We start from the raw sequence: 15,242 nt of genomic DNA, 5'->3' as shown, positions 1-15,242 counted from the left end.
CCTCTAATTCCAGTAAACAAACAGAAGTGATCAATAACTTCTGTTGCATATTTTGTTCAATCTTGAGTCATGTTAGCATTTTTGATGCTGACAATTCTCTGACATTTCCTCCACACCTCAAGAAGCAGATGAAAACAACTTCCCTTACACAATTCTCAAAAGAAAAGACTATTCTTGCTTTCCTGTCCAGTTTGGATTTAAAAAAAAACCAAACTCAAATTTTCTTGAGGTTTAAAAATATCCCACTGTACAAAAATAGTCAAAATTTAAAAGATTACTCTCTGGTGTTTACAGAAAATATATAAATTTCCCCATACTTCCAACCATCCCAGAATAATAAACAATTCAGTTTGCAAGCTACCTCAGCTCTGAAGGCCAAAACACCATAGCACAAGGGTACTGAATAAAACCCTAAAGAGGAATCTGTATGTCAAGCCCAAGTCAAAGACATTCCAAACTAAATTAACACAGTGCTTAGCATAGATAGTTTCCTCTTTCCTTCAGTCTGTGTTGGCCATTAATTAAATGTTACAGAAAGAAATAATTCTATAATGATATTTCAGCGCTCATTAATAATGGGTTTCATAAAAAGATAAATACTATGATGTCTGAGAGGAATGAACAAATGTTTTACCAAAAGGACTGTGAACTTCAAGAAATTGTAACACAGAGTGGGATCAAACAGATTTGTAAAACTCTCTTCTCCAAAGCCTAACTTGCCATGCCGTCCATCTCCAAAAGTAAACATCAGGCCATTCTCTGCATATGGGAATAAAAGGATGTTAAAAGAAAGATTTGATAGAAAACCAGGACAGAACCATTAAGTAGTAACAGGGTATGAAAGTAAGAAATACTTCTCTTCCAAAAGCAAAATCTGAACAATTATTTTTAGATCTTCAACAGATGAATATTATTAAAAAATATGCATGTTTTCAGACAAAGTACTGTCTGAGATGTTGGTCTAGACAATTTGTAAAAAAACCACCTCCACAAAATAATAAAATTTAAACTATACAGAAAAACAATGGCTTCTAAACAAGAAGATTTGTTAGCAAGGCATAATTAGGAGGTTTTAATTCCCCAAGAGATACAGAGTTATGCATGGCATGGCTGTGAGTCAGAAATTCCTGTTGAATTCACCTTTCTCACTGACTCATTTCACCCTTAGAACCAGTAATGGATATGTCTGCTCCTGCCCATTGTATAAGGAAAGCTTTTACAGCATAACAGAGAGTTCTAGAAGTGGTTCCAGAATTTTGCACTCCCATACCTGCTATCACAGCAGTGTGATTTTCCCCACATGCAATGTTACAAATTTTATGCCTCTTCAAGCGTTTCACAGGCTTTGGTACTGAACTTTCAAACACAAAAGTTCCATGTCCCAGCTGCCCATATTGTCCAAGTCCAAAAGTGTAAACATCTGTCTCTGAAAATATACAGACAAAGTTAACAACAAATATGCTGATACATATATTATTTATACATATATTTATTCTATTATATATCATATATAATATATTATTATATATATAATTATATAGTATAATATACAATAATATATAATTATATATATTATATAATATATAGTATATATAATAAATATGTATAATAGTTATATATTATTATATATATAATATCTATTATATAATCTATTATCATATTGTCTATAAATAATTATATTTATTATATTACTTATATTTTTATTTATTAATATAATAGCCTACATTCTATTCTCCAAATGGAAGGTCGCTGACATAAACATCATTAAAAACGTTTAATCAATTAATAAAAGTGCCAACTAATCAATTACATTTATCAATTGTTAATTTACAACAAAATTTAAAAACAGGAATTGAATTACTGAAGTATACACAGAGAAGAATTTTAAATGGTTCAATGTGTGATATATTTTCTAACATAAATGCAAAATAATCCACTGATCATATGTACACAAAAAAAAATTAAAAATTGTATGGGAATTTACATACTGCAATCAATTTAAGACTATAATGTTCATACATTTTTACGCATTTTCACAATAGCCTCATATTAATTACTAATTAGCTCCATGAACACTGTATGGCCCTAAATACAACAGACAAGGCCTAATAATTTGTGTGTAAGAAGAGACTGGAACAGTAACAGAATAGGTTTCAGTATTCTGCTCAGCTACCAAATCAGCCCTGCAATAAATACAGAGAACACTATAATTGTGTTATCTTGTGACAGAATAATCATCTTTCCACATTTATATTTTGTCTGTTTAATGGACTGTGTGTGCCAGGAAAAAGAATGAGAGCTTCTCCAAAGCAATAAAGATTCCTGGTGTGTCCATCCCTGGCACTCCATCACTACAGGGGAAGATTGCGAAGCTTGGAAATCTTGATGAGGTCATGCTTGAACTGAGAAGTTCTTTGGGAAAAAAAGGAGAAGTTTTCCTAGAATTTCATTTCCTGCCTCTTTTTCTTTTGCATGTGGGCAACAAAGGAAAAGTGAGAGAATTTCTACTCAAAGCACTTGAAAAATTATTATGAAAAAACGAAAAAGATTATGAATTGACAAAAAATATTCTATGTTAAAAGAACTTTCCAACTTCAAAGGAACTGTGATGAAATAGTAGCACTACATATGGAAATGTTCTTTCTAGGAAAGTCTTTTCATTTCTGTTCCTTACAAATTGTTCCATAATAAGATGTCATGAATTCACACTATAAACAAAAAAGCGCAATGGTCTCAAATTTTTTATAAATTGTAGACAAAAAGTATTGAGCAAACCTGGTTTATTTTACTAAATGTAATGGTAAAGCTCCCTCTGCTGGAAATTTTAGTGAAAGACAGTAAAACCTTCTTGGGAGCTTTATAAAGTAAAAGAAGTAGCAAGAATTTTCCTGTAATATTTAGACTTCCTGCATAATAATCAAGAAACTACACCAGAAAGCTCCTGAAAGACAGGAGCTTTCTCTAAGCAAACAAAAGTCTCATCTTTATTTTAGTAAACTGTTTTCTCAGGATGACTGATTCAAAAAATTCTGTTTAGAAGTACTTAATTTCTTTAAACAATTCTTTGGAAACTGGCAGATATTTTAACTACATGGCTTTATCTGATTAACATAATTACTTTGAATGAACTACAAGTTTTTTCTTTAATCCTAGCATCAAACATGCAAAGTCTTCTGCATTTTTGTTGAGAGGGACATGTTTTCAAATGTCAACTTTAAAAGTGCAGGGAATTTTTTCTTTCCTGTGTTTCTACTGAAAATGAGGAAAAAGGCCAATCCCAAGCCAGGTTAGAGTGCCTTTATATGATGAAGAATTTCTTCTGCTGCCCTTATAGACCAGTGGCACCTAAATGTGCTCATCCTAAATTTGCTTTTTAGTGAATTATCAGGGTAGAGGAAGAAAAAAACCTTGCACCTTTCTTAAATGATTCACCACTCTGGTGCAGAAGTGGGGTCACACCTCACTAATAACCCCCTTCAGCAGAAATGAGGTATTTCCTCCCATCTTGTCTTTATAATTGCATGGAAAGAGGAGAGTATGGAAAAGCAACCTCACACACTTGATAAAATGGCAGGGGTGAATTTCATCATTCTGAACACAGCAGCAGCCCAGGAGAGGGCCCTTGAAGGACAAAGAGAAATGGTTGCAGAGGATGCACAGAAGACAATGGCTTTGCTGTTCTAAGTGACCTCCAGCACCTGAGTGCTGGAAGAGCTGCTTCTTTACTTCCTATTTCTCTTCTTGGAAGAAAGGGGATATTTCCCTGTAGCTGTGCTATCTTCCATCTTTGCAGGCATCTTTTGTAATCTCTGTGATCATTTGCACTATCAATAAAACACTCCTAGGCAAAAAGCTTTATAGCTTCCATATTGTTTTTTACAACATGCCATTTACTAACAGAACTGTATGAGCTCAAAGAATGTTTTTCAGAATCATGCATTCCCGGCTATGTATCTAAGGCTACAGATGAAGCTAAAAATCCACAGAACTAAAAAGGTAGCAGACAAGTAAGCTTATATCATAGTAACATAGAATGGTTTGGGTTAGAAGAGACATTAAAGATCATCTGGCTCCAACATCATGCAATGGGCAGGGATACTTTCCATTAGACCAGGTTGCTCTCATCCAGCCTGGCCTTGAACACAGGGATGGGACATCCACAACTTCTCTGGGCAACCTGTGCCAGGGCCTCAACACTCTCACAGTAAAGAATTTATTCCTAGTAACCAACCTAAACCTGCTCTCTGTCAATTTGAAGCCATTCCCCCTTGTCCTATCAGTCCAGGCTCTTGTAAATAATCCCTCTCTATTATTTCTTGTGGGCTCTGTTCAAGTACTGAAAGACTGGAAGTCATTAGATCAGCCCAGAACCTTCTCTTTTCCAGGCAGAACAACCCCAGTTCTCTCAGCCTTTCCTCACAGGGGAGGTGCTGCATCCCTCTAATCACCCTGATGGCCTGTCCAAATTCATTCCCCTTGAACATCACCATTATTATTATTATTACTACTATGACTATTATTCCAATGAACTATTCACTCTCACAATAGCTTTATTTTTAAACAGCTTATGCTGAAAAATGTTACTGTAAAAAAATCAACTGTCAACACAATGTTCACTAATTCAGAATTAGTAACTGGATTTGGGGATTTCAGTATAAATAGTATACAGACTTAAGAACGGTTTGAAAAATCTAATAATCCTATATGGTCTGAATTGTGAGTTCTGACAGGAAAAGGTAGAGTTTTTACATCCTTTTTGTCCTCTTTCAAAAGGGTGCCTTGGCTTTCTTTTCTTTTTAAAAGACCTTGAAACAGAAGATGAAAAATCCAACATTTTACATACTAATGCACTAATGTTCTTATGTCAAACATTTTATTCTCAAAGGTCTGCTTCACTTTTTCCTTTGAAGAGCTATCTTTGCTTCCTTTCTTTCAGAGAATGAAAGGAAGTAATATATCCTCCTATAGAAAAAAATTATTTCCAGAGGATCTGTCCTCATCTGAAAAAAACTGCAAGAGATTAAGGCCACTCCAAATAATCTGTTTCTTCTTTTCCAATTTCTAGATTCAGATTCATTAATTTTCTACCTTTTAAAACACCTTATTGAAAAAAGCACACAAATTGGGATTGCTGCTTGCCCATATTTAATTTGAAAGTGATGACACCAACAGCTTTCATTTCCAGCAGGAAGTACCTGCAGGCATTGGGGGAACTTGGTGCAATTCTCAGTCTCTGAGTGAATGAATCTGAGATGAGGACAGGATCCTCTCAGACTGGCTGACCGACTGCCATGGAGTGAAAAGCTTTGTGCTATCAAGATTTTGCATGATAGAATTTTTAAATGCAATTCTGCTTATTGTCTAGAACAATAGCAAATATTAAAGGCAAAGGTAACAATAGAGTTTGTAAAGATGATGGTTTCCAATACCACACTCAACATTTCTAAAACCAACCTTTTAAATATTGGGCTTTTCACTAAAGTATTGCTCTTGACAATTTAATTCTTGTTCTCTGGGAAAAATAATTGAGTTTGTAATTTTAGAATTTCAGAGGAAAAAACCCAAATAATTATTTTAATATATACTTTCTACCTGTTACTCTGATGCTTGTAGAGATTCCAAGCAGTATCTTGATTTAATAGCCCAGGTAACAGTGGTTCTCACCACAAACTGCCAATAGTATAGACAACAGTCATAAAAAAGAAATCATATGAAGTGCTTTGGAATAGACTAATTACACATGGGAGTCAGGAAGAAACTTGCCTTATACTCTGTAAGATAACTGAATTATGCTTTCTTCCAATTTGATAAGCTCTAAGTAGAAATGATGTCGAGAAATGAGTCAAGATGATCAACAGTTTTTCCATATGACATTTTCTCTTGTGCTTTTGCTATGTCAAATGAGATAGATGAAGCAAGGGAATATTCAATAGTCACACACTCAATTCTCATTTCCTGAGATTGAAATGTCACGTCCTGAAAAACTGGAAAGACCCTGAAAGGATGAAAACCACACCAGTACATATTGTGTTACTAAAGGCAAGTAGCACCCATTTTCAAGGAGGATGACACTGAAATTCAGAGTTTCTTCAAAATTTTATTACTTTCCTAATTTATGAAAATGAGGTTAAAAGAGGTGTAAATGTTTCTGCCCCTCTTTAAAGATATCTCATCAGAATTCTCAGTTTCTGGTCACACCATAAGATGTAATTTAGGACCAATTTCAAGTGAAGTTTCTGGTGAAAAGCCATTAATGTACGTATGTCACAGTCCCTTAAATTTTTTAGTAAGGGTATCTATCTCTTTTCACAACTCTTTTCCCAAATTTTGCTTTGAATCAGAAAATGTTCTCTGTGCTAACACTTCTGACTAAGTATCTTTCATTTGATACAACATTGCCAATATTCTCTACTGTTTCACTCAAAGTGTCTTAGTCAGAAGTTCACATTTGTCACTTTTTTAATAACAGCTGAATCACATTAAAACATCTATCTGATTTTTCACTCTTATCACAACTATTAATCTTCAGGAAATGTATTTTGTTGGAGGATATAGTTTTCCTCTTTTTTATGACTCAACTAGGTCCTCTGGTACTCAACACTTTTATCATCAACTGCCAGCTCAGCCAGCACTAAATTCTTACTTACTTCTACTAAAGAATTTATTTCCATAAGAAAGAAAATCTTACATATATGTATACTTATTACAGTATTTTGTTCACTGCATTTTTCTATGGCATTTTTATCTTCCTCTTTGTTCTAGCTCTTGTACAGATTTCACTATAATGATGATGGCATCCAGGTCTGTATCTTTCTTCTAAGTCTCGATAATAGTCATTGGTTATAATGATTATTTTTATGACATGAAACACCATTAAGTCAAAATATCTACTGGTTTAATTCAGATTTATGGTTAAAAAAATAATCAATGACGATAATCAAATTCTTTCTACAAATCTTCACTTAATAACTCATAAAATAATGCTATGATTTATGCATTTGCTGATCCCAAATTTATGGCCATTTTTTCACTAATAATGATATCTGATTTCACATAAATAAATTTATTTTGTGACATAGAATGGCCAAGTCCATCCTGTCAGGGTAAGACTGTATCTTGGTGGAAGAAGGGAGACAAAGGCATTGAAATGTAGACAAATGTTTATATTCCTTCCTGGATTAGCTACTGCTATTTCCTCTTTATAGTTTTCCCAAAGGAATTTTAAACTAGCCAGAATCTTGCAGCTTGACTCACTACATAATCTTTCCCAGCATTTCACTTCCCCTTTTACTCTTTCCAATGGCTTGCAGCATAACACCACTCACAATCTCCCTCAGTTAGATTTTCAGTTTATATTTTAGAAAGTTTGGCTACATAACCTTGAATGCACACCACAAGATTGTCAAGAGACAACCACAGAGAATACAGATTAAAATACAGATTTAAGGACTGATAGCTATACATCCAGTATATATATATATATATCTTGGTTATATATCTATACATATCTTGGTTTTACAGCTTTTTTATTTTGGCAGAAGAAAAATCGCAAGCTATTCAGTTTTACACATATTACATTCATTACAAGCTAAAGCTGCTATTTTTTGAACTATCTTCAGGCAAAGTCCAACTTACCTTTCCTGCTTCTACACCACTCTAGGTCAGGATAGGATTTGTGGAAAGAAATGGCTGGCACTGCTTTGCATGAATGCCTTGGAAAAGCTCAGTCACCACTGGCAGACAACCATTTAACAGTTCAGTAACATACAGCATTTTCCAAGTACTATATATGTGGCCCTGTGAATTAATATGTAACATTTGTATTTGCTGATTTTCATAACCTGCACAATATGTCAAATGTCTGTACTGGTTTCATATTTATGCTAAAGATTCTGCTCAAAGGCACAAGCAAATTCTGTATCACAATAAGAGATATTTAATCCATTCAGGCATGCAGTAGATAGTGAAGCTACTTAAAAAGTGACTTCCTACATACCTTCCTAAATATTCAAGAGCATTTAAATTTACTACAAAATGGAAGCTTTCCTCTAGAATTTCCCTCTCACTGCAATAACAATTTCAAGCTCCTTAGAGGAAAAAAACATCAATCATCTGTGTTGCACCAGGTGGTGCTGCCTTATTACAATTCCAGTAAGAAAGGCACTCAGTCTATGTAAAGTTCTCTTAAAATGTTATTTATTGGAGGTAAGACTATAAGGAAAAGAAGACAGGATGAATAACCTTCTGTCCCTTGAGAAGCTGGGAGTCCTGAGCTATGTGGAATTGAAAAGGACCCCACCATGCTCTGCAGATTCCATCCATGGAAGGCTACCTCAGTCAGAGCTCTTACAGTATTTTCTTATATCCAAAATCACTCTACACATCATTTATACTGATAACTTCAGCATTTTATACTGAATAAAAAGGAAATTCACATTGGAACTTGCTGCTGAAGTTTCAGATAAAGCAAGGACAGGAAAGTGGTGTCAACCAGGAGCTGTCTGGAAGCCCCTCTGTTAAAATCACCTGGCCAAGTTCATCCTGTAGCCAAGGGACATGGGCAGTGCAGCACAGGCCTGCTTTAGCTGGGTGGTGCATGGATTTCTACCTCCTTGGTGTACAATGGCCTTCCAGCTAGGATCAGCATCCAGCACTTCAGTGGGATGTAAATTCTTTAGAGTGAATGGAGTTTAAATTACAGGGCTGTAAGAAGAGCCAGTTAAATTGCATACCTGTCAGCACCACAGTGTGTTCTCCACCACAAGCAACCTTATTAACCTTTTCCATAATTCCCAGTACAGGCTGTGGGACCCTATTGTTCTTCAGCTGTTCAGGGAATAATCCCAGTTTCCCATTCACAGCTTCTCCAAAAGTATAGAGCTCACCATCTCCTGTGAAAATACAGAACAAATTATGGTTTCTAGCATGCACTCAGGAGCAAGAATGGGTTGTCAAGACTGCTGCAAACAGAAATTATAAAGACAAAAAAGCGTATGAACATTACAGCTGAACATATTTGTATAATGCCCAAACAGCTGTGAAAAGCACGGAATTCACAGAATGACCAGGTTGGAAGAGATCTTCAAGATCATTGAGCCCAACCCAGCCCTAACAACTCAACTAAACCCTGGCACCCCATGCCATATCCAGTCTGTTTTTAAACACATCCAGGGATGGTGACTCCACCATCTCCCTGGACAGACAATTCCAGAACTTTGTCACTCTTTCTGTAAAATCTTTTTCCTAATATCCAGCCTTTATTTCCCTTGGCACAGCTTCAGACCGTGTCCTCTGGTTCTGTCAGGGCTGCCTGGAGAAAGAGACCAACCCCACCTGAGCACAGGCACCTTGCAGGGAGCTGTAGAGTGATAAGGTCACCCCTGAATCTCCTTTTCTCCAGGTTAAACAACTCCACCTCCCTCAGCCGTTCCTCACAGGGCTTCTGCTCCAAGCTCTTCACCCTCACTCCACTTTGATGGGACACAAAGGTGCTAGATCTGAGTCCCCTGCAAATTCTGAATCACAATATTTAGCCTGCAAGGAATGCAGCCATAGGAAAAACAAAACCATATACATCCTGTTTCTGAGAGGTGGTAATTCCCTCTGTAATCAGTATTTAAGTCAACTGAAGAATTGCTGGTAAGAATCTGAACTGAAACAGAAAATAGTTTTGTGTAGAATTTTGATGGAAAATCAATCTGCTCAAGCAGGGTTATCCTTGAGCACATGGCTCAGGATTGTGTCCAGACATTTCTGGAATATCTCCAGTGGGTGTGGAGGGAGACTCCACACCCTCTCTGGGTGTCTGTCCCAGTGCTCGGTCACTGCACAGTGAAGGAATTCTTCCTCATGTTCAGATGGAACTTCCTGGCCATCAGTTCCTGTCCATTCCTCCTGTCCCAGTGCTGGGCATCAGAGAGCAGAGCCTGGTCCATGCCCTGACCCTCCCTGCAGACAGGGATGAGATCCCCCCCTCAGCCTCACCTTCTCAAGGCTCTCCTACATTCTTCTACACCTCTTTTCTAAGAATTTTTGCAGTCATTTCAATCTGTCTGTGCTTCTTAAGAACCAACAAATTACCTCAGCTGCAAAAAAGTAAATTTCATTACATTTTAAACCTATGAACCTAAGCATCTCTGTTGAGTTTTATTTCCTGTTTTAATTCTGATTTTGCTCTTATATCTATATGCAGAAATACTTTGCTGTAATTTGCATCAGCACCAATTTTCTGTTCTAAAACAGTAGCCAATTTAAAAGATAAAAATCAGCTGCAATGTGAGGTTTTCTCTAACCAAAACATTCTGCTGACAAAAAGAGATTTTAAGTATCCTAAGTGGAAAGGAAAAAAAAAGCAACAAAAAGAATCCTGTGTTTTAGAAGGTAAGTATTTTTTCAGTACTCTTAAATCAGCCATATATTTCTAAAAACAAGTTTTAAAAAAACCTAAAAGCACTTGGGAGATAACTACTTATGCAGTTCTCTTTGAAGACACCAGCAGTTCTTTTTAAACACTATAGCACTGAAAAAATTAATCCAATCATTATCTAATTAAGAGGATTAGAGATTCAAATGGCCAAGCCTCCCAAACTCATCAAGTTTATTACATTTTTTCCACTTAATAATCCAGCTAACACAGATAAAACCATTTACCAAAGCAATTTTTGAATACATTACACATCCCTTTTAGGCAAATAGTGGTCTAAAAACTATGAAAAATAGCAATCAAGCATGAACAGAACCCACTCAAACCCAGATAAATTTTGAGTGCATCTGCATGCTGAGGACATGATGTACTGTGTGGAGTACACCTGAATTTTAAGGACACTCTGTTCACAACAAAACCTGGTTATTTAATTTGTTCCTCTCATATGAGTCACACTCTCACACGTTGAACTTTCCCTAATGTGATTTTCTGTATCACTAAACTTAAAATCACAGGAGCACATCAAGAAAATGGACAAATGAATGGAAAATGTCCGTCAAAGGGAAATGTGCATCTGAGTGCATAGATAATAGGTCTAGCTGGTGGCAAATAAGGGACAAAAATGAGTGGACAAAAGACTTGGATAATTCTAACATTTCTTGAATAAATGAAGAAGAAAAAGAAAAGAAATATTTATGAAGACCAAATTGGTTAAAACTGTCTCAAACACTGAAATTCAGAGCACGGAAGTGTTTGTGGGATGAATGATTCTTAAACCAGTCCTTAAAAATAATGATAAAATATATTAAAAAAAGAATTCAAGGAACATGCAAAATTCTATGAAAAGACATCTTCTCAGTAAGAATCTATCTTGACCTTGATTACAGTTACAATTCAGGCAGGGGAAACACTAGAAGGGGTCTAATATATTCAATTCCTTTCTGTCTCCACACATCTAATTCTGCTGTAGAAGCCAAGCAGTGGTGAGATACATCAGCTTTTCCTGCTCTCCATCTCCTGCAGTGGACAAATGAGCTGTACATGCTTGCCAAGCTTAATGCTTCCTGAAAAATTGTCCCCTCCTGAGTGTGTGATCAAAGGAGAGTCAAGTAAAGATCAGTATAAGTGCTCAAAATTGTTGCTACACTCTCCCAGCAGTTTATTTCTCTGTTGATTTGCTTGAGGCAAAACCCTGACACTGGGACACAATGTCCAAAGCCTGCAAAAAGGAAGGAAAGAAAGCACACTGAAAAAATCCTGAAAAGAGCTGGAAGCTACAGACTAAGAACTTCTTTTCAGTGGAACTCTTTGACAAATGCAAAGGAGAGGAAAACAATCATCTTACAAATATGAACTGATTAATCAGACTAGTTCTTAATTTGCATATGGAATTGAGTTAGCCATTGCCTGTGCATATAGGCAACGGCCTATATGCTTAGTCTAAATTTCAGAAGTGTGTTTTTTTATTTAAAATATTCAGTGTTTTTTTTTCTTTATTTAAAATATTCAGGATTTATTCTGTTCTTCTAATCTACAACCACTTTGGCATCAATGGAGTCCATGTGTACATGGCAGAATATAGGTGACACATGTTCAGCAGTTAAATTGTTTGCAAAGAAGGCCTTCTAGAAAGCAGAAGGAAGAAGGGTGTCATCACTTTTTGGAACTATAAGAGGCATTGCTCTTGTCTTTATAGCAGTTAAACACCTTAAAAGTCTACTAAAAAAAATCTAAAACCCAGCAATGTCAAAAAAAATAAGAACTTCATTTTAAAAGGAAAAAAAAGCTGGCATCTATGCTTTACTACTTTTTATTCAATACTCTCTTATTAATGAACATCCTGCCCTGGAGAGGGCACTCTGTGTCCACACTATGTTTCCTAGTGTCCTCATGAGCCACCTTTTAGTTTTAACCCAGATATGCCTGTGTTCCCAACAGGTTTTTCAGCCAGCACACACCTTATGTCAAACATAAACATATTAAGAAAGGGAGCCATATGGTGCCACGCTCATCAGTTCAGTCTGACAGCATCTACCAAGTCTGAAATCCTGCAAGTATGTTACACTATTAAACAGAGTGTATTATTTAATGTTTAAAAATCAAAATGTGGTAATTCTATAGTATTTTTATAACTGGTAAGTAACACATTCTGTGACTATGGTATACTCAGAAAAAATGTATAAAGCTAATTTTTAACACTGTGTAGATACACACTGACAGCAGTGCAACAGAAAATTGATTCTGCAAAAGTACTTGGATGCCCAATATTAAATTTTTATGGCAGCTGAAGTATCAGTCAAATAAAACTGATGACAAGGGGCCCAAGGAAAGCAATAAAAAAAATTACGCTTTCACTACAAACAAGACCATGCGTGTGTCAGTAGCGTCAGTGACATAGACTGAATTCATGGAGGACTTGCAGATATTAAGGCTAAAAATTAAGATTTTCCACCTCATACTCAGGCCTGTTTAAGTAGTAATAGGTTCACCAACTCCTCATTTTTACAGGTGATAACCAGTTCATTCTTCCTATCAATATTTTAAGAAGCTCCATTTTTCTTAGCCAGATACAAGACTAAGCCTTTTTTTCTTATCCCCTTCCATCAAAAGCTTCCACTTCCTTGGGGAACTTGGCACACACTGTTCTCTCTTTACTCTCAGATGTTTGTCCTCAACCCTTCTACTAATAAGAACTTTTGTGACATCCTGCTGCACTCCTGGACCTTCAGCTCTTGGCTCAAAGGCAGAGATGCACACATTACTACTACATCCTTGAAGCAAGCATCTTTTTATTCTCCCATTTATTCTGAGTCCAGGAAGCTGCATTTTTCCTAACAGATGCTGAGGTCCTGATCAGTCCCAGACACTTAATTCATTTACTGCAATAAAGTATTTGTAATAAAAAATTGCACACTACCAGCCTAACACCTAATTAATATTTGTCCACGGTAGCAAGCTCTCATTCTGTTAACAGCATGTTCTCAGAGAGCAATAAAGATATTGTATGTGGAAAAGTAACATTTATCAAGTAATCTGGGAAAGGTATCTGATGGAATAGCTCCTGGGTACCCATTAAAAGCTTTACAATCAAAACTATCGATCCTTTGAAATCTTTAATTACTCTAAGGGGACCAAACAGTAAAGTTTAATAATGTAAATCTATATGGCTGAGAGGAATTCATAGCTGCTCATATATAATGCCATCAATACTGGCTGATCATTCATCCATACTGGCATTATTAAAAGGTGAGTGGAATCTTTACTTTGGAAACCAATGGAGAGCTGGGAAGAGAGAGGTGGAAAGCAATAGGGAGGTGGTTTGGTTTGGAGATCAGACAACAGCTCACTGCAGCATTGCTTCTCCTCTATCACATACTGCCAGTTTAAATGATTTCAAAACTTACATTTAAGACCAAAAAACAAACTTGGACAACAATCTTTTACTTCTAACAAGATTAATTTTTCCTCATAAAATAGCATCTCAGTTCAATATTGGTATTTCTAGAGAAGATAAAGTTGATTATTTGAGCACCAAAACAAGAAAAAACTCAAAAAAAGTTGGATTTTTGAAACCACGGTTTTAATCCACAATATAAGAAATAACCTTTATGAAAACAAACTGTAATAAGATATTTCATTCTTTCTAATACACTTTTACACAGCAATGTGCAAATGCAGAAAATTGTCTGCAAGTTTTTTCTCTACATAGGAGGCTTATAGTTTTTAACAACTATAGGGTATCAAGTTTCAAACAACTATTTGAAAACCACTGTCTTGTCTCCACGAACCTTTATTCCCATTCTCTTACCTGTAATCAAGGCAGAATGATAATATCCACAGGATACAAAGGAAACAGGCTTTCCAATATCCACTTGGCAGGGGACACAGACAGAGACTTCACTGGCCAGGCCAATCTGCCCCTCTGAATTATCACCCCACACAAAGAGCTGCCCATCCTCTACAATGAAGATACAGATAGTTAATAGATTTAAAACAAAAATTGATAAAAAGTTAATCCATTTATTGAAGAGTATTTCAGAAACTCTCCATATGATACCAGTGAATGTCATGATCTCAAGGATATAAATGATAATTTAGCTCAGTGCAAAAAGGAATTGGAAATAGGAGGGATTTTCCTAAGCTTTTCAAAAGTGACCCAGAACACTTACACATAACCAACATTAGGCCATAAAGACCAACAGAAAAAATACTGTGTAAAAAACATTCCTTAAGATAGAGGAAGACTGAGTGAGACAATTCAGTTGCCAGAGGTCAGTATGAAAATATTACAGTGAATTTAAGGCATCTTCTCATTCCTAGGTGTAAGTCACCCCTTTCTCATTCTTCCAAACTTATTCTCTGTTCTGACTTTTGTAGGCATCCCACTTATTCATGCTTTATCTTTCAGTTGCCCTCACAGGTGGTTATATTGACCAGCTTCATTTTGCCCTCCTTAAACTACAACAGTAGATGTTCCAGGTTTATTAAGACCAGCTTCTATTGAAACAAAGACCAATGGCAATAGTAAAAGAAAAAAAAAAAAAAAAGGCAGTGAACAACATGAAAAGTCTGTAGATTCTTCTAGAAGAGATAAAATCTTATAAAGTCTTCTCTATGTATGTATGTGTATTTCTTATTGGTGGTAAATAAGTTGTGAATAAAAAGTACCACCTACAGTACTACTGAGGTAGTGTTAGGAGTTAAAATAATTCAAAATTGTCCCAAAAATCAAAAAAACTCAGGAAAATATCAGCAATTGGCATAAAAAACCCCAAAAACCAAACAAGCAGGCTAGCATCTCTCTCAAGTTCTGAAATTA

At 35.8% G+C, this 15,242-nt stretch overlaps 1 protein-coding gene across 1 annotated transcript in view; it reads right to left on the bottom strand.

Annotated features, from left to right (window-relative positions):
• The window catches only part of RPGR (retinitis pigmentosa GTPase regulator), a 41,127-nt gene that overhangs the window by 11,862 nt on the left and 14,023 nt on the right, over positions 1 to 15,242 (bottom strand). The window contains exons 6-9 of the mRNA XM_026791845.2: positions 14,232 to 14,381; positions 8,733 to 8,891; positions 1,271 to 1,426; positions 635 to 759 (exon numbers count right to left, since the gene is read on the bottom strand). Coding sequence (XP_026647646.2) covers positions 635 to 759; positions 1,271 to 1,426; positions 8,733 to 8,891; positions 14,232 to 14,381 — 590 coding nt within the window. The remainder of the gene's footprint in view (positions 1 to 634; positions 760 to 1,270; positions 1,427 to 8,732; positions 8,892 to 14,231; positions 14,382 to 15,242) is intronic.

The sequence above is a fragment of the Zonotrichia albicollis genome, chromosome 2 (genome assembly GCF_047830755.1).
Source record: "Zonotrichia albicollis isolate bZonAlb1 chromosome 2, bZonAlb1.hap1, whole genome shotgun sequence".
NCBI lineage: Eukaryota > Metazoa > Chordata > Aves > Passeriformes > Passerellidae > Zonotrichia > Zonotrichia albicollis.
The sequence above is the reverse complement of the archived record's forward strand: the minus strand, read 5'-3'. Positions and strand labels throughout refer to the sequence as shown.